General features: G+C 45.4%; 1 protein-coding gene across 1 annotated transcript; it reads right to left on the bottom strand.

Moving 5' to 3' along the window:
• Positions 1-3,224: 3,224 nt before the first annotated feature.
• On the bottom strand, positions 3,225-18,733 carry LOC308174017 (PHD finger protein 12-like; the record flags this gene model as incomplete). The annotated part of the gene is made up of 16 exons (XM_080549070.1): positions 18,607-18,733; positions 17,807-18,012; positions 15,829-15,901; positions 14,888-15,386; positions 14,459-14,579; positions 13,789-13,921; positions 10,708-10,875; positions 10,157-10,309; positions 7,003-7,417; positions 6,592-6,759; positions 5,751-5,882; positions 5,289-5,416; positions 4,687-4,777; positions 4,436-4,518; positions 4,142-4,280; positions 3,225-3,643 (listed from the first exon to the last, which is right to left on the bottom strand). The coding sequence occupies exons 1-16, from the start codon at positions 18,679-18,681 to the stop codon at positions 3,225-3,227; spliced, it is 3,003 nt and encodes a 1,000-aa protein (XP_080405196.1). The 5' UTR covers positions 18,682-18,733.
• Between the last annotated feature and the right edge of the window lie 1,074 nt (positions 18,734-19,807).

Genomic DNA, 19,807 nt, shown 5'->3' with positions numbered 1-19,807 from the left:
CAAGTTTTACAACAAAACATATATATTTTTTAGGTTTTTCCTTTACAACAAAACGTTACCAGATATCACAAAAAGGGGTCCATGAAAAACAGAACACTTAAAATGCAAAACACAATGTTGTATGTACAGGAAATCCAATGTCTCTCCTACTGAAAAGCACCAAATGGTACATAATTACATAAATATACATACACATGTAGCCTTGTAGCCTGTGCTCATACATTCATCAGAGCAACACATCCGGGTATTTTCCCCTCACGTCATGCCCTTTTTGGGGGGGAAACAGTCCCTTTAGTTTCACTGGCGGAAAATTCAAATTCGAGGTCTTTGCCAATTTAATAGCATAAAATAAGTAAACAGTATTGCTTTTTAGCTATTAGGAGCCCAAATCCAATGGCCAGTCATTACAACATTTTGTAATGTTGTTGCTGATCATCGTTATATAGAACAAATTAAGGAAATAGGGGTTGATGAGTGTCCTTTCAGTCTGCCTCCTATCAAAATGCATAAACAACCCGACCTTATTTAGTCCAATGGGACTAGCTCACTTACCCCCCTCCACCGGCCTTAGCTTTGGCTATAGCTTGCTGTTCATTATTTTGTAGATAAATCGTAGCTAGCTAGCTATAATATATTATATATATACTATGCAGGCTATATTGGCACATCTATGCCCATTGAACAGATGTATTAATTATCTTATCTTAAGAAAACAAATGTAACATTAATCGAGGGATTTACACGGCAAGTCAGTGAGGACTTGACTGTAAGGGTCCCAGTGTTTACCATTTGGGGAAGTAAAGATAATCATAAACTGGGACTTGTTCATATTTCACGTGAGAAGAATAGTACGCAGCAGCTTTTAGGCATGGTGACACCAGCTCAAAAGGGGGCGTGGTCATGGTGATGACAGGGAGGTGATGTGTGACTGCTCTGATGAATACATGTGGCTACTTAATGTGGTGCAATAGCAGCACGAACACAGTAATCAGTACTATGATTTCAATATCACAAAATAAAAATGTTTTGGGGTAAATGAGCTGAATTTTAAAATAAGCAAGTGTTATAAAATATACAACTGTCAGAAAGAATATTGAATACTAATTGGTGTTTAAACCAGGGGCGTTGCTAGACAATAAAGCTCTACTGGGGCACAGCCCCCCCGATTACTAAAATCACAAAACAGAATTCTTGAATATGACATGGCTACATAGGCAGCATCTAGCAAAGGTAATTTGCCGGATAACCTTAGGTCGGTAATCATTTGGCTGTACAAAACCACAAATTGTGCTTGGTAACTTAGCTAGCTATGTAACTTACACCTAGTTTCCAAAAGCCACATATTATGGTGAATAGATCAGTCTGATGCTCAATATTGCAAGCTAACTAGCTAGGTATCTTTTTGTGGGTAGATGGCTAGCTAGCTAGCACTGCTAGTGGAAGAAGCGTTTGAGCTAGCTAGCCATCAATCCACAGCTTGCTGTTCACTAGTTTGACGATACAGCTAGACGAGGTAACTAGTTCAGTGTTTCCTCCAGGATATTTCACATTGGTGGCGGAGTGTTCCTTTTTTTCGCGTGCACGCGCATGAAACACGTACTGGTGCTCTATACAAAGACGTAATTTCACCGAAAACTAGAGGGTGGCAACATTAAAAAATAAAAATGTGCCCTGTTTACCCGTACCTCCGCCGTTCTGTTCGTGGTGATTTGAGAGGCAATATATTATTTTTGCCCTGCGCATATTGCCCTGTAATTAGACCACGCGACCACAGCTCCGTTGTGTCTCTTATTGTCCAAATGTTCCCTGAATTTTAGCTGCATGTTTTTCCAGCATGTAAATCCGTTCTCAATAAAAATGTGACTCCCCTTCTTTCCCCCTGCCAATACTGTGTCGTTTGTGACATTTACCAACGTTTATGCTATGAATAGTACGAAGCTAGCGTTAGATGCGAGGCTGCTCGGGAACATTGTTTGTTTCACAAAATAGCCTGATTTAGTTGACCATGAACATCAGAGACTAGACTACATTACGAATGTTCATTTAAAATACTCTATAGTGAACACTGGCATAAGAACATGAACCAGAGAACAGCAGTAAATGCAAGAACCCACAGTCGTCGCTGATGATGTTGCATTTTCGATTAGGATACGCATACGGGATTAAAGGGACGGGCGACGGGCGAAGAGAGAGGGAAGGGATTTCCAGAAATCCAAATGTCCCGCTAAATTCGGACCAATCAGAAAACTGTTTTGCAAGCGCGAGGTTAATTGCAACATTGTAACATATTGTAACTTACTACATCCTAAATCGGAACGGAATGTAGGTCTGAAAGCGGCCTAAAGTAGCTTCAATCTGATTTTTTTCTGTTCTCCGGTCATAAAGTGGACAATCAATTAGTGGCGGAGAAAATGTATTTGTGGCGGCCCGCCACGAATAAATGCATATAGAGGAAACACTGTAGTTAGCTGTAACCCAGTCAGTCAGTGTTGGAAATGTAGCAAGCTAGCAAGCTAAACCAATATGTTTTAGCAAGCTAGAGCAATGGGAGTAAATGGGAGTAAATAGCTCGCATTTTTGTGGGTAGATGGCTATACAGCCCTCTGCTGGACACACACAGTACTACAGCCAGGTCTCATCTGCCTCAGTCTCTCCTCACTGCCTCCCAGTCTCTGCTACATCCAATGGGTGTTCTGATGGCCATCGACAGGAGTGAATAATGTTTGAGTCAAAGCGATAATCAAAATAAGATGTCTGTGGCATGGACAGTAAAGTGGCAGGCAAGGTTACTGCAAGGTGCGTAGCCTCATCTTATATTTTGGGTTAAACTGCATCGCTTTGGCAAGGGAAAAAAATCCATTCTTTTCCTGTTATTATCAAATATATCTAAATGAATCCAAGGAGCTTGTTAATAAAACTCGAAAGTGAGATTTTACTGGGGCACAGAAGATCAATACTAGGGCATGTACGTGCCCCAGTAAAAGGGGTATAGCAACGCCCATGGTTTGAACAATGTCCCAATGGTCTTCTAAAGGACATCAGCAAAAAATTCAGTTGATCTAAAATAACAGACCGTGGATAATAATACTTCATTTCATGCAATTGTATAAACAAGTAAAAAAAAAAAATGAAATAATCAAAACAGCCCCAGCTCTGTAACCTTCCCTTAGTTGTGACTGGAAAGAGAGGGAAACAAGAATCAAGCGGTCGTCATCATCGTCGGGCTACGGAACCGTATTGGAACGCAATGCGGGCACTTGTTGGTGGAGTTTCAGAGTGTGTTTGTCTGCTGCTGCCCCCTCCTGGCTGAGGATGGTAGTGGCGTGGACAGGGACAGCAGTGATGTTGGAGGTAACCACAGTCTCCTCCACTTTAATCTGCTTGCTGGCGAACTCTGCGATGCTGAAGACGAACTGCATGCAGCCCAGCTTGATGTAGCTGCCGTGGTGGAGGAGCGAGGTGCCCTCCCAGCCGGCGCCGCTGCCCCCGATCAGGCTGGAGCTGCTGGCCTTGCAGTTGCAGGACAGCCTGCGACCCGCCTGGGGCTGGCAACTCATCACCCCCCCTGCCGGCATCAGCCCAGCAGCAGCACCAGCCCCAGCAGCACCCCCCGCCTCTTCCTGCTCCTTCCTCTTACAGCGACCTGGGGGTGGAGGGACGGGGGGTGACAGGAGAGAACTTGTGACGTTCGAAATTAGAATCATAAGGTTCTATCTCCATTTTTGTCAAAATGTAGTTTTTTACATAATCTGATCCATTAGGTGTTTATTAATGCCTGTGTGGTGTTATTTTTTAAAATGTTGACATTTTTGAGTTAGTAATTCATAAAATACAAAGGTTCCATCTCACAAAACATAATGGAATGTAAAAACTTTGACGCTCAATATCTCTGAACTGCCCTAAACAGAGATAGAACCTTAGAATTCTAAGATCACGAACTGTCATTCACAGTCTCTTACAGATACACACTCACAGCTGGTATGGGTGATCTGTACATTTCAAATGCAAGTGTGTGTGTGTGTGTGTGCGCGCGTGTGTGAGCTATGATGGTGTGCACTGTGGTGGTGGCGGTGTGTGTGTGTGTGTGTGTGTGTGTGTGTGTGTGTGTGTGTGCGTGTGTGTGTGTGTGTGTGAGACTCACGAATAACGCTCTGTACTCTGGAGACCAGGCCGCCGGCGGGGCAGGGCGAGACCTTCTCAGAGAAGTCGCAGGAGTAGAGGACGTTGTCCACCGTGGTCCCGTGTTCACTGTAGTTAAGCAGCTCGTAATGCTTGGTGTTCTATGGAGGGTCATAAGGGACACACATTAAAACACCCCATATAGAACAGCTGTGCCTGTGTATACGGTTATATTTGTTTTACTTTTTCTACTTTATCTTAGGCGCTATGGTTAAAGGACCTCCGGTGCTTCCATATCAAAAAATAAACAACCTACCTCATCGTAGAAGATGCAGGCGTGTTTCCCCGATACGTAATTGCAATGACCGTAATTTGTAAGGCACACGTCCATGTCAGCACCTGTAGAAGGTTGAGAGAGAGAGAACGAGATGCAGAGAAAGAGAGCGAGAGAGAAATAGAGGGAGGGAGAAAAAGAGAGAACAAGAATGAGAGGGAGAGGCTAATATGAATCTTAACAAAGAGTCAAACTTAGAACAACCTAGCTACAACATGAGCTGTCCTCCTTACCTGATCCTATGTACAGGGTCCTATAGCACATGTTAATGGCTCCACCTTTCCCCATGAGAGGATAGAACACCGCCCGCGCCTTCACCTCCTTCTTCTTCTTAGGCACTGTGGGACAGACGAGCATTACAACCATGAAAGAAAGAGAGAGAAAGAAAGAATGAATGGAGAGAGAAGAAAAAATAAACAAGAAAATAATTCGGTTGTTAAGTCGTGACGTGTTTCCGGGTCCAAAGTTGGCTGAGGCGCTCTCTTCGAAATGCCTCAGTAATAATAATAATTCATTATATTTGTATAGCGCTTTTCCGAGGCTCAAAGACGCTGACAAATATGGGGAAAATGGGAAAGTGCTGCTGTGTCCCTTGTTGTATGAATAGATCCCAGTCTAAAAAACGATTGAACTGTCATTCTACCGCTGTAGTACACTGGTACTCTGGTACAGGGAATTTCTGGTTTGGACCCGGAAATTGCTAAACGTCACGTTTGACGTCAGACTTAACCACCGAATTTAATCCGTCAAAAAGAAGAGCCTTACGTTCGTCATGCTGCTGCAGGGGTTTGAGGGCGACAATGGCGGGGACGACGACGACGGGAGGGGGGGTCACACAGATGCTCGGGTGGGTGGGTGGGGCTTTGGGGTGGGAGGGGGGGGCTTTGGGGGGAAAGAGCTCCTGTATCCTCTGCCAGGCCAGGAGCTTGACCAACTCCTCGTCCATCTTACTCAGCTCGATCTCTGTGTAAGAAACACAACAACAACAAAGTCAAAAAGGGCCAGCCATGAACAGACTAATCAGAATAATTTATTACAACAACAAAGGCTGTGGCATCCAAGCGATGAATGATTGGTATTAACCGGCCCAACGTGTGCCAACCAAGAAAACATTCCTCACACCATTACACCACCTGAATGAATGAGAAGGTGTACAAGTGACTTATAATACACAGGATACGCACACAAGCATAGCTTAGCTTAGCATAGCATAGCTTAGCACAAGCATAGCTTAGCTTAGCATAGCATGGTCTTTGGTCTTTTCATCAGACGAAGCGGGGGGGGGGGGGGTACTCACCCACATTCCCTTCCAGCGCGGCTCTCATGCATCCAGACAGGTCAGCTATGGGGGAGGAGAGAACACCAGAGGAGACGGAGCCGATGGCAGGACTCACAGCTCTAGGGCCGGCCTTGACATCCGGACACGAGCCTGTGCAGACACACACACAGTCAGTCAGTCAGTACACAGCACACCAGGGGAGGCTGGTAGAGGTAGACATTGGGAGGATGGGGCTCATTGTAAATGCATACATGTAACGGAATGAGGAATGGTATCAAACTGTTTTGATTCCTCATGAATGAGCCTGTCCTCCGCTGCCTCCCCTCTGCATTACCCCCACTTGAAGAGAAAGAGTTCAAAAAGAGTTCGTCACTGTCACATAATCTGTGAGCAGAGCAGTGAGATGCTTGGATCACACAAGGCCTCAACAATGTGATACATATACCAAAAAACTAACAAAGTACAACCCAACCAAAACAAATTTGCACACTATAAATACAAGTAAGAAATTAAATAATAGCAGACACTTTCTGTTCAAACGGACTACTATAGAACACTAAACAACGTGGAACACCTCGTGACGTTAGAATTATAAGGTTCTATCTCAATTTTTTTACATAATCTGGTCCATTAGGTGTTTAATGCCTGTGTGGTGTTATTTTTAAAATGTTGAAATTTTTGAGTTAGTAATTAATAAAATACAAAAATCTCACAAAACATAATGGAATGTAAAAACTTTGACGCTCAATATCTCTGAACTGCCCTAAACGGAGATAGAACCTTATAATTCTAAGCTCACGACCTGCCATTCTCTGCATTCATTATTGGTGGCTGGGGGCTGTTGTTGTGAACGTCTTACCCTGGGGAGGGGATGTTGTAGGGGGGCTCAGCTTGGCTGTGCCGGGGTTACTGACCGGCCGAGGGGGGGTGAAGACGTGGTCGTCGGCGCTGAGCGATAGAGACACTAGGGGGACCCCCCCTCCCCCGTGGACAGCTGGGAGATCCGGCCGTGTGTCGGAGCGGGGTACTGAGAGGGGTGCAGATGGGGATGGGGGAGAAGAAGCTATCTTGGCGGCGCACGAGTCCGGGGGGCCGCTGCCGGCACTCTCGGTTTTAACCACGGCGACGGCCCTTCCTAAGTGGTTGGGGATGGCCAGGAAGATGGTAGGAGGGGTGGAGGTGGGGGTGGGGGTGGTGGTGGGGGCTGGGGGGGGAGGAGGAGGAGGAGGAGGCTTCAGTCTGTGATGAAGAAGCAACTCTGTCTGTCTGCGGGCGTCTGATTGGCTCTCTGGCGCCGTGGGCCCGTTGATTCTGGCGGTTCCGCCACGCTCCGGTTCCGCCAGGGGCCCGTTGAGTGTCCGGTGGCAGTTGTGACAAGGCCTCACGGCGCAGCTGCAGAGCGAGGCCCCCTGGTCCTTCTCCGCCGTGGGGCCCTTGAGCGGAGCCAGAGTACTGCAGGGTTTAGAGCAAGGGTTGTTGGGTGATGACGCTGTTTTGACAGACGAGGGCAGGTTCCCGAGATCCACGACGCAGGGCTTAATGTCCGCCTTGTCCTTCTGCTCCCCCGAGTCCCAGTCTGACGACAGCGACGAGGAAGAAGAGGATGATGATGATGACGACGACATCTGCTTGGCGGATATGTGTCGCATGATGCTGCACTGGAGTGCGATGACATCTCGAAGCCACTGTCAAAACACAACACAGCAAAAGAAAATGTGTTTAAAGGTGTGATGTTATTAAAATCTCACTTGTTCAGTGCTTGTGCTATATATACTGTATATATTTGGGTCTCTGATGACTAGGGGGGTGACGGATCGCCCCCCCCACGGTTCGGAAGGCATGTGCACCGCAGATCAATTGCAAAATGTAACCAAGTAATAATAATATTCAGTGTTTCCTCCAGGATTTTTCACATTAGTGGCGGAGCGGTTGTCTTTCGCGCGCGGCGTAGTTTCACCAAAAACTAGAGGGTGGCAACAATTATAATTTCTTAAATAGCGGTTAAGTCATTAAAGCCGAGCAGGTGATTTTATATAGAAGGTGATCAAATACCAATATATCCTACAGCTGCAGCGGAACATGCGGAACGCGCATTACACACACACACACACACACACACACACACAGAAAGATCAATACGAAGTAGGCCTACATGAGAGTACACGCACAAAACCGGCTAACGTTACTCATTAACTGTTTACACAAGTAAAATCACAGTGTGACAGTCAGATGGAGCATTCGGTAAACAACAACAGCAAGGTAATGCATCAGCTGAGTTAAAGAAAACCAACTCTTACCTTTGAGGACACCAACATGAGACCTGCTTACCCGTACCTCCGCCGTTCTGTTCGTGGTGATTTTAGAGGCAATAGATTATTTTTGCCCCGCGCTTATTGCTATGAATAGTTCGAAGCTAGGTGCTTGCACGTTAGGTGCGAGAATGCTCGGTTAACCCATTAGCGGGAACATTATTTGTTTCACAAAATAGGCTGATTTAATTGACCATGAACATCAGAGACATACATTACGAATGTTCATTTAAAATACTCTATACTGAGCACTGGTATAAGAACATGAACCAGAGAACAGCAGTAAATGCAATAACCCACAGTCGTCGCTGATGATGTTGCATTTTCGATTAGGATACGGGATTAAAGGCACCGGCGACGGGCTAAAAGAGAAATTCGGACCAATCACAAAACTGTTTTGAAAGCGCGTCGCCTCGCGCCGCGCGCCTGTTGAGAGCGATTCAGTTTCGATTGCAGTGCGAACACAAACGACGAGGTTAATTGCAACATTGTAACATATTGTAAATAACTACGCCCTAAATCGTAACAAAATGTTGGTCTGGAAGCGGCCTAAATCTAGCTTCAATCTGCTTTTTTTCTGTTCTCCGGTCATAATAACTCGCTCCCTTTCTGCGCAGCCTGAATCAAAGTGGACTGTCTGAATCAATTAGTGGCGACCCGCCACGAATAAATGCATATAGAGGAAACACTGATATTACTTGATATTAGTTAATATCTCTTGTAAATCACATTGTAGAGTTGCCACGAAAAGAAGACAGTTGCGTGCTTTGTTTTACTCTAAAGCGCAATGATAGGTTGATACTGCAAAAAAAAACTGAATCTGTTGTTTACTCGCTACACGTGAAGCTGGGAATCCACAACAACAAGGCTGCGTTCGTAAATTCTCTCAAATCACGTTACCGTACTCGCTTGCGTCCAACATGTTAAATCCATAACATAAGTCGTTGTTGAGTATCCTACTCTGGCATTCATCCAAGTCTTGTGTCGAGTCTCAAGTCTTTGCAATGTTTGCTAACAAGTCCTGTGTTAGCAAACATTGCACTAAATAAATTGGTTACAAACGTTATCCCACATGCAAAGTTTTTGACATGAAGTGTGAAGTATCACTGGTGGAGAAGCAGCTCATTTGCATTTAAAGCTGAACACACAGAAACCGTCCGTCGTGAAGGGAGTTGTGGGGGCAAGTTAGAATGCCTTTAGATAGAAATCTGAGAGCTATTTTCAGCCAAAAACTTCAATGACATGTTTTGGGGACTTCAGAGCCCTACAGCTCTGGAAAACATTAAGATATCAAAAATGATCAGTTTCTCTGGTGTTACTATATATAGGTATGTGTTAGGTAGTTTTATTCAATAAACTACTGACAACATTTCTCCCAAATAAAAATATTGTCATTTAGAGAATTTATTTGCAGAAAATGACAACAGGTCAAAATAGCAAAAAACTAGCTAGCTATTTTTTTGATCTGAGCGGTATTTTCAACATTTTTTTTTCTCCAAAATTTGGAGTGGTTTCTTATTTTCTTTCCAGAGCTGTATATATAATCTGTGACAACAGATTATGATTTGTTTGTTTATTTAATCATTTATTTTATATAACAAAAAATAGTTCCGCAACTGGACTGTTGCCTAGTAACCTCAACACAAACATCTGCAGGCTCGCTACTTTGTATTAACGGTCATTTCAGAGTGATACATATAGGTAAAAGTCCCAGTGCTGTTATACTGTGTATCAGCACTCATGGAATGCCTCTTGTCCAATCAAATTACTTGGTCGGGACTAACTGTTGTATAATATTAGATATAAACAGAGCGGGGGAAGCACAGACATTTAAATTAACATTCCATGGAGGGTGTACACTACAGGCGGCCATCTTTTAATGTACCGTTTGTAAGTTTTAGTGAACTTTGATCTTTTGGTGAACTAGCTGAAACGCCATGGTCTGAGGAACCACGTCCATTCTATACATTCACAGCCCTGTCCCGTGCTATTTCTATGAACAAAACCACCATAATGGGCAGTTTGTGTGTGTGTGTGTGTGTGTGGGGGGGGGGGGGGTCTCTCTGTGTGTGTGTGTGTGTGTGTGTGTGTGTGTGTGTGTGTGTGTGTGTGTACCTCCTGTTGCTCGTCCTCGCTGGTGAAATGCTGAGTGGACCGCTCCTGCTGCTGCTCTGCAACGCCGTTACAGATCAGCTCTCCGCTGCGGACCCCCGCCGACCCCAACATGGGAGGGGGGCTCTGGTACTGGGACTTAATGGCATTGGGCACCTGTGTGAGAGAGAACACACACACACACACACACACACACACACAGAGACACACACACACAGACACAGACACACACACACACACACACACACACACACACAGAGACATAGAGACAGACAGACACACACACACACACACACACACACACACACACACACACACACACACAGAGACACACACACACACACACAGACACAAACACAAACACACACACACACACACACACACACACACACACACACACACACACACACAGACACAGAGACAGACAGAGAGAGAGACAGAGAGAGAGACAGACAGAGACAGAGACACTATTAGATTCGTACTATAAGCATGTATAAGACTTTTCAGTGTGTGTGTGTGTGTGTGTGTGTGTGTGAACGTCAAACGGGACCTACCTTCAGCGTCTTCTTCTTGTGCTGGGGGGCGGTGCCGCGGCGGTTGGGCAGGTTCTGCCGGTGGACCCAGCGCAGGAAGTCCACCTTGACAGCGTGCTGCGACATCCTGTCCTGGAACTGGTCGAACAGCTGGCAGCGGTTGGTCAGCGTCAGGTTGCCCTGGTTCAGCTGGAGAACAGAGTGATGGTGGTACATGTATATATATGTTACGGTACATGTGGGAAAACTAGGGTTAGGGTTAGGTGCTAGGATGCCAAGGTTAGGGTTCAGGGATTAAAGCAAAAAAAAAATCTCCTGACGGAAAAAAAAATTCAGGCCAAATCGCAAAGCGCGCGTGCGATTTTCCGTTCTACGTTCTAATGCTTTGACTTTTCTTTCGAAAAATGTGAATACATTTCCGCGTTGTAGAAAATCAACGACACATCGCTAGTCAACTAACACGGCTTGTTTTGTGAGCCTGCTAACAATGTAAAGTAGTGTTCTAGTTAACTAGGTAGCAGTCCAATCCATTTCGCTGCAGTATTTTGGCTTGACTAGCGAATTTGTGTTGTGATTCTCAACAACGTTGAAACGTAGTTTCACCCTTTTCCATAGTTTTGAATAATAAATGTGTGGACTGACGATGTAGCGCAGCCTAACTTATTCAAATAATTATTTAACATAGTTTTATTGTGATAATTATTCCCCCCTCCTCCCAGACTTACAAGGTCACACTATTATTGGATTGGTTGTTTGCGTGCCGGGTGAAGTTAGCTAAACATTTAACCTGCTAGCTAGCAAGAGAAACATAATGTCACTCTCCAAAGGTCTAAAGAGGAAAGTTGACGGTGAAAACAGGGCATTTAAAGAGGAATGGACAGCGAACTATGCGTTCATCCTACCTGGTTTCATCAATGCAAAGCCGTTGTGAGACTCACATTTTACGTGCTCACAATGTTCCCTTTCTATACATGCGAGTCGTCCTTTTCGTCAATGAATGCGATAAAGACGCACTAGAGGAATCGATTGGTGCATAAAAACCTTGAGAACTGCCGGATTAAAGTGACGTCCATAATAATAATAAATAATAATAATACATTACATTTATAGCGCTTTTCTAGACACTCAAAGACGTCCATATCACCAGATAGCCAACAAATAGTGACCGATGGGAGATGCCAGTTTTCTCATTAAGTGAGATTTAAATAGCCTAATATTATTGTTTCTATTGGCTCATTGTAATTATTATCCCTAGTAAAGTAGCGTGTTTGCTCTGTCGTTTCAGGAGCATATATTATAGGCTAAGCGGTTTCAGCTTCTTTTTTTTTTTTGCGCCGATTTTGTTGTCAATGTTTTTCATAAAATTAAACTGCATTTGCTTTGTTACTGTTCACATGTGTGGTGCAGTCACATTCACATAGCCTATAAGTAAACCTTAAGTTTGAATGATTTACTGAGCTGGCGTTACTTTTTTCAAACCACACACCGCATGTCGGCTATTTCAGCACCACGCACCTTGTCCACCTACTTATCACTATGAGGGGTTCAGCGTCAGTGCACCCCGCTCTGTTACTGTCGCATAGTTGTAGCCAATAAAGGTCTATATGTAGGCTATATAGGCTATTATATATCATGTATATACCTAATACCAACATCAAAATAGATTGTATGCCTCTACAAATCATATTACACCAGGTAAAATCCGTCACAACTTGGAATAAATCCGTCGCAACTTGGAATAAATTGACGGAAATCCGTCGTAGCGACGGAGAAGTTTAATCCCTGAGGATTAGGGTTAGACATGCCAGCATGTACCAAGTCGACGTAGCACCTAACCCTAACCCTAGTTTTCCCACATGTACTGTAACATATAAATATATATATAACCCTGAACACTTATGGAAGTATTCAGGGTTCTTACATCATTTGTTAACAAGGTAGTGCTGGATTCGCGTTTAGTCATGTAAAAATGCACTACAAATACATTATGTTGACATGGTGGCAGAGCCAAGTCCACAAGGTGGCGCAGCGCTCCTCACATTCTCTGGGGAGAACTCTGCTATTACATCAGCAGGGGAGCAAACTGGCGATGGCCCAAAAAGGTGCTAAGAAAACAGCTCTAGCACTAACGCTGCTAAAAGGACAGCACTAGCACTAGCGATGGTAGATGGATAGCGCCAGAACCAACGGTGGTCTAACAATGATGAGCGTAAGAAGTGGCGGCCCTGACCTTAACACCCACATAATTACTTTCGCAAACAGACAACTGTGTTGTCACAGTAAGCAATGCTGTCTAGAATTGTACCTAGCTGCCTGAAGCTAAAGGTTATCTCAACAGCAGCGGAGTTTAGCAGACAGGAAGATGTTAGCACACGATTCACATGCATGACCTATTTTGAGGTAAAGACGGGGAATTGCGCAAAAAGGTGACAAGTTTTCACCAGATTGGTCCAGCATGTATTTTTGCGAGTTGATGCTCCTGCCGCTAAAAAATTTAACTCAATTCTGAATCAATCTACTCTTGTAGATCTGAAAGGACTGGATCGGTTTAAACAATATTGCACCCAAGAAAACTCCATGTAAACAAGGTGGAGCAATGACTATTCTTATATCCAAATTATAATTTCAGATTTTTCAAGATTGACTAAGGGCTGATTTAGAACACGCTATGAAAGTATTTCTGCAGAGAGACATCATCATTATGATTACGCAAAAAAAATAAAAAGTCTGCACGGTAGAAAGATCAATGGTTAATTCCAGTATATGACTCATCTTACTTTACCAGCAAGCTGAGTCAACCTTGGGCCAAATTAGATTAGAACAGATTGCCGTTAGTTAGCGACCGCGCAGATGTACTTCTGCCAGCAATTATAACAGTTACCGTCTGTCCAGTTTCGTTTACATTCTGTGTGTGTGTGTGTGTGTGTGTGTGTGTGTGTGTGTGTGTGTGAGTGAGTGAGTGAGTGAGTGAGTGAGTGTGAGTGAGTGAGTGAGTGCAAGCGAGCGTGAGTGTGAGTGTGAGTGTGAGTGCGTGTGCGAGTGAGTGAGTGTGAGTGTGTGTCAGCATATAGACTTTAACAGCGTATTGAGAGTGTCTCTTACCACCACATGCTCAATGTGGTTGGGGCACATCCACCTGCCCGGGGGCATGGCAGTGAGGGGGGGGTCCAGGCAGTCCATGTGGAAGAGGAGGGGGCAGTAATCACACTGGAGGAGGGGGGCCATCCTGCAGCTCCTGTTTGTGTGTGTGTGTGTGTTAGGAGGGGGGGGGGGGGTAAAGAAAAGAAGAGGGTATGACAAGGTATTCCTAAGTTGTATTCATTTACCCTATCTTTGTTCAAATGTCTACTCCTCCCACCAATGCAAGAGTACTAATGTTACGGTGTAACATGTGGGAATACTAGGGTTAGGGTTAGGTGCTAGGGTGCTAGGGTTAAGGTTAGGGTTAACGTTAGGGTTAGACATGCCAGCATGTACCAAGTCACCCTAGCACCTAACCCTAACCCTAGTATTCCCACATGTACCGTAACACATACATCTCACAGTTCTGGTGTTGATGATCAGCCTTGATCACCCTTGGATGTTATTGGTAGAAGGCGGAGGTGGAGGTAGAAAATCGGAGAACAGGCTCGTTGTAATGCATGGGGAACGGACTGGCAATGTTGTTCCTTATCCCTTTCCATGATTTACAATGAGCCCATCATCCTCCAATTTTCTACCTCCATCAGCCCCCGCCCCCCCGGTAGAAGAAGGTGCCTATTTTTTACTGTACCTGCCGCAGGTGAAGCACACCTTGACGGGCAGTGGGACCATGCCGTTGGGGTCCATCTCGTGCGGCAGCCTCCTGAACGCCCGCCCGATGATTTCCTCTTTCCTCCTCCGTTTGCTGCTGCCTGAGGACAGAGAGAGAGCAGCCCAGAGTTCAGCACCTGGAACTAGAGACGGGTTTCTTCCTTCATGCTTTACAGACATAGTCTGAGGTCATATACAGGGTTCCCACACCTTCTGAAACATCACATTCAAGCACCTTTCAAGGACTTTCAAGACTCAGATCCCTCAAACTCAAGGACCCAACACACGGAATAATTTGAGACAGAACTAGTTGACGAGCTAAGTAAAACAGAGAGAGAGAGGGGGGGGAATTCAAGCACTTTCAATGGCCCAAAAACCTTTAAGACCTTGATTTCTGAGTCAGTCTAACCTGGGAGCGCGGTCGTACAGGTGAGGTCGTTGGGCAGCTGGAACTGCGTGGGGTTCCTCTCCATCGCCGCGGCGATGAGCAGCTGGAAGGGTCTCTTGAGGAGGCGTGGTGTGGAGGGCACAGAAGGGGCGGTGGCGCCCTCGTGCTCTGAACTCTGACCCCCCCCTTCCCCTTCCTCCTCCTCCTCCTCCTCCTCCTCCTCCAGTTCCGCCGTCTCCTCGTCCGGCTCCTCCGAGGGAGTGGGCGTGGACGAGGCGTTGGACGTGGGTGTGCCGGGGCGGCTGCCGCTGCGGCGTTCGAGGAGACGGACCTGGGCCACGGCGGCGACCCGTAGGCCGGGCCCCGCGGCTCCCACCCCGGGGGGGAGGCCGTCCAGGCGCAGCAGCGTGCCCGGAGGGGGGAGGTCGAGCTCCGCCGCGGGGGAGGAGGAACGCTTGGAGGAGAGGGGGAGGGGCTTCTCCAGCAGGCCGTTGGTCTGCTCAGCTTTCTGCTCCCGCTTCTGGGGGGGGGGATGGAGAGGGGGGTGGTGGGATGGAGAGGGGGGTGGTGGGATGTAGAGGGGGAAGGTGGGATGGAGAGGGGGGTGGTGGGATGGAGAGGGGGGTGGTGGGATGGAGAGGGGGGTGGTGGGATGGAGAGGGGGAAGGTGGGATGGAGAGGGGGAAGGTGGGATGGAGAGGGGGGGAGGGACAGTTAGGGTCAGTCTGTATGACTCAGTGAAAGTGTTCAAAACCAAGTTGAAGACCCACCTGTTTTCTGTTGTCTATATGTCATAACTTGTGCATTTGTGCTGTGAAATTATGTGTGTTTCTAAATCGAAATAGTTGTTTTAAATTGTTGCTTACCTATTGTAAAGCGCTATACAAATAAAGTTATTATTATGAACTGAAAATGTTAAGAGTTGGGGTGTTTTTTCCCGAAATCATGTGATGTCTGCTCACCTTTTTACGCATATTGCAGCGATGACACATCCAGTCACCAGGGGGCAGCATTTCTTCACTCAATGGTGGGTTGCTGTGGGAACAACACAAGCAGCCATAAACAAAACGACCTGCCGGAATAATTTCATTGGTCAAAGATGGATGTTTTTGTCCATTTATGTGAACGAAAAACAACACTAGATAAACAGATTGTCAGAAGTCATCTGCTAAATATGCCTGAGAAGAAATATGTATGTGACTGAAAATATCTTTAACAGCATAATGATAGGGGGTAAAGGCAAATATTTGTTTCAATCATGTCTTCAACATGCCTTCATTTCATTCATATTTCCATACCACCTGGGAAAGTTGGAATGAACCACTAAATACGATCGTTTGTCGCCATCTAGTGGCCATTTTATAGTATGACAATACTCTTTATGAAAAACCGCTCAGCCAGCCATAGCTGATTCATCTTGTTCTCACTTTGAGGCACAAGGGAGGAGAACGTAATGGAAAATTAGGAAAAACAAATAGAAAGGTGTTGTTCAGACTTAGGGTCTTTATACAACAGTTCTTTGTAGGATTACAATGAGTACCTGTGAAACCTCTGTGAGGAGCACATCAAAGACAAGTCATCATATTTCTAACCAATGAATGAATGGTATATTTGTCTCGGAAATGTAGATGGATATAAAACCCATCCACTGCACTAAACACTGCATCCAACACACTTCAGTGAAATGTGTGCAGAATTTAACCTAAACACCAATGATTATATAAGCACTGTATGTAAGCCCTGAAACGAAAATGTAGCCAAACTAACGCTCTAGATTCTAGAACGATCGCCCAATGAACAAAAGTAGGATCAAAGGATCTTGTATAATAACTTTACTTTGATCGCAAACAACGTTCGATTCATTCGACATCAAACGTTATCTGCTAACGCCGAAGAGAATTTCAGAAAGATGGCGCCGGAATAAAAACACATTGTAAGGGATGTCGCCATATTGTAAACAGAGGCTCGACTCCATTTTTAGCTGCTGTTTCTGTGTGAGGGGAGGAGGGGAGGGGAGAACTGGGTTGCAAACATTCCGCGGCAAATTTTAATCACATCGGTGTCAGGTTACCCATCTATGTTTAACACGGACACACACACACGCACGCGTATCGTTTGTGCAGCAAGCCAAAGCAAGCAAACCAAAGTCATCTGCACATTGGTAACATTAAACATAACAGGCCGGCAGGAAAAATGATAGTCAGTTAGTTACAGTTCAATTGCAACTCTTTTGATGTTGCATTGATGAGGCCATCACAAAGGTGAACTCGCCACGTACCCCTTTAAGCAGAACACACGTAGCCATCCATCCATCCATTAACAAGCTTGAACAAAAACATTTCCAACGTCACTTGTGTTTCGATGCCATTAATGTAACCATCAAGCCATGCATCAATGTAACCATCAAGCCATGCATCAATGTAACCATCAAAGGTTCAAAGCCATGCATGAATGTAACCATCAAAGCCATGCATCAATGTAACCATCAAAGCCATGCATCAATGTAACCATCAAAGCCATGCATCAATGTAACCATCAAGCCATGCATGAATGTAACCATCAAAGCCATGCATGACTGTAACCATCAAAGCCATGCATCAATGTAACCATCAAAGCCATGCATGAATGTAACCATCAAAGCCATGCATTAATGTAACCATCAAAGCCATGCATCAATGTAACCATCAAAGCCATGCATCAATGTAACCATCAAGCCATGCATGAATGTAACCATCAAAGCCATGCATGAATGTAACCATCAAAGCCGTGCATCAATAACCATCAAGCCATGCATCAATGTAACCATCAAGCCATGCATGAATGTAACCATCAAGCCATGCATGCTCATTGACAGGAATGCGAGTGACAGTCACAGCAATATAACCTGATCATTATACACATACATACCAGCAATATAACCATCATCAGACACATACATACCAGCACTGGAGGTGGAAGGCTGCAGGACAATGGTCACAACACAGCAGGTCTCCTCCTTCGCGACAGCTGTCGCAGGTGTCGTGGTTCGTGGACCGGCCGCTCCTCCGAGCAGTAGCATCCCTCTGAGCAGCATCCCTCTCGGGCTTCCGAGGCCTCTTCTCAGCACCGTCTTCGGACTTCGGGGGTGCGAGCAGTGTTTGGATTTGCTGAATAGAGAGAGTTTAACAGGTTTTTTTAGCATGCTGGATGATCACAAGTCTGTGTGCATTTCCTTACCTAACCCATCGTTTCACTGATAGGTTTTGGTTGTTAGTAGTAGACTAGTTAAGTGAAATAAGAATGATCACACAGCACTAGTTGGGCCCTTCCAGTTCAAAAGCCTCTGACACTTGCTCCTAAAATGATGCAGGCAAGGCCAACTCACTGTACTCTGCAGGGAGGGATCACTTCTATCTAACAGCTGCCTGAGCCTGACACATAAAAACATGGTTATCATAATGCAAATCAATGTTTACTAAACGTGACACCAAAGCAGCTGAGTTAGTAGCCTAAAGATGATGTGTCCATGACCACCACGACTCTGGAGTTGAACCAACGTGAATATCTCTCTCTCTCTTTCATTAGCCCTCTCTCCCTCTCTCCAGACCTCCCTCTCTCTTTCTCCCTCTTTCATTAGCCCCCTCTCCCTCTCTCTAGCCCTCTCTCTCTCCCTCCCTCTCTTTCTCCAGCCCTCCCTCTCTCTTTCCCTCTCTCTCTCCCTCCCTGGTGAATCAGTGGTGTGTGAGCCTGGCCCTCCTCACCTCCATTAAGCCCCCTCCGTTGGAGGTATCCAGATCGTACACAATCGTTGTTGGGGTCTCCATTTTGTCCCACATTCATCCAGCAGCCAGGCAGTACTGGCAGCACAGAGAGCACTTCTCTGATGACTCTCTCTCTCTCTGGTCTTGCAAAAACAAAGAACCCTGTCCTGTGCAAACCAAATGCCCCTGCTGGGCCTGGCCACTGGCAACTGATTAAATACTATTTACCACAATTATGAGCCACCCTTCGCTGTGTCACTGAGAAAGTGTAACAAGGGGAAACACATAAGGTGTCAAGCCAAGGTTAGCTGGACCGTGTCAGGCTATCTGGGCTAGCTCGGTATGCCTCTGAGCAAAGCAGCTATGGAAGAAAGGAAAGAAAGGCTGAACAACATGGACTTCTCGTCTGTAAGATTATAAGCAATTGAGAATGTAACATTTAACGTGTTCTGCTTTTAAACAAACTGTCTCTTTGTGGGTTTACTGAGAGGTGTTAGAGCTGTGTGTTTGGGCCTAGCGTCTATCCGTGGTTGTCGTTTCGGCTCCTGCAAAAGCTGCTGTTCGCTCCTCGCAAAATCGTTGGGAAAATCGTTGGCTTCCATTTCGTGACGTTAGAATTATAAGGTTCTATCTCCATTTTTGGTCGAAATGTTTTACATAATCTGATCCATTAGGTGTTTATTAATGCCTGTGTGGTGTTATTTTTAAAATGTTGACATTTTTGAGTTAGTAATTCATAAAATACAAAGGTTCCATCTCACAAAACATAATGGAATGTAAAAACGTTGACGCTCAATATCTCTGAACTGTCGCAAAAAAGACGTTTGAAAAATCTGCAAAACCGTTCCGTTGTCTTTCCATTTGCCGTCAAACAGTCAGAAATCCACAACAATGTTAAAATCCCACGAGTTTGTTAAACGTTCGTCCAAGTGTGCACGTTAGTGAAAACAGCGTTCGGTTCGTTATTCCTCCGATATCCCAGAGATGTCTGATTGTTGTGAAGCATCCTGCTATGCTAGCTCTATGCTAGCTCTATGCTAGCTAGGGACATCCTCTCTGAGTTGGCGCAACCGCGAATGAAATGACACTTCTGAGCATGCGCAGATGAATGAAATGACACCTCTGAGCATGCGCACACGACACCCAGTGCAAAGGCAGGGTAGCGGAAAGACCAATGCAATCGATGTGTGCAAAATGTCCG

This window comes from Nansenia antarctica (assembly GCF_963989245.1).
Source record: "Nansenia antarctica genome assembly, chromosome: 19".
NCBI lineage: Eukaryota > Metazoa > Chordata > Actinopteri > Argentiniformes > Microstomatidae > Nansenia > Nansenia antarctica.
This window is presented reverse-complemented; position numbering and strand designations above follow the sequence as displayed.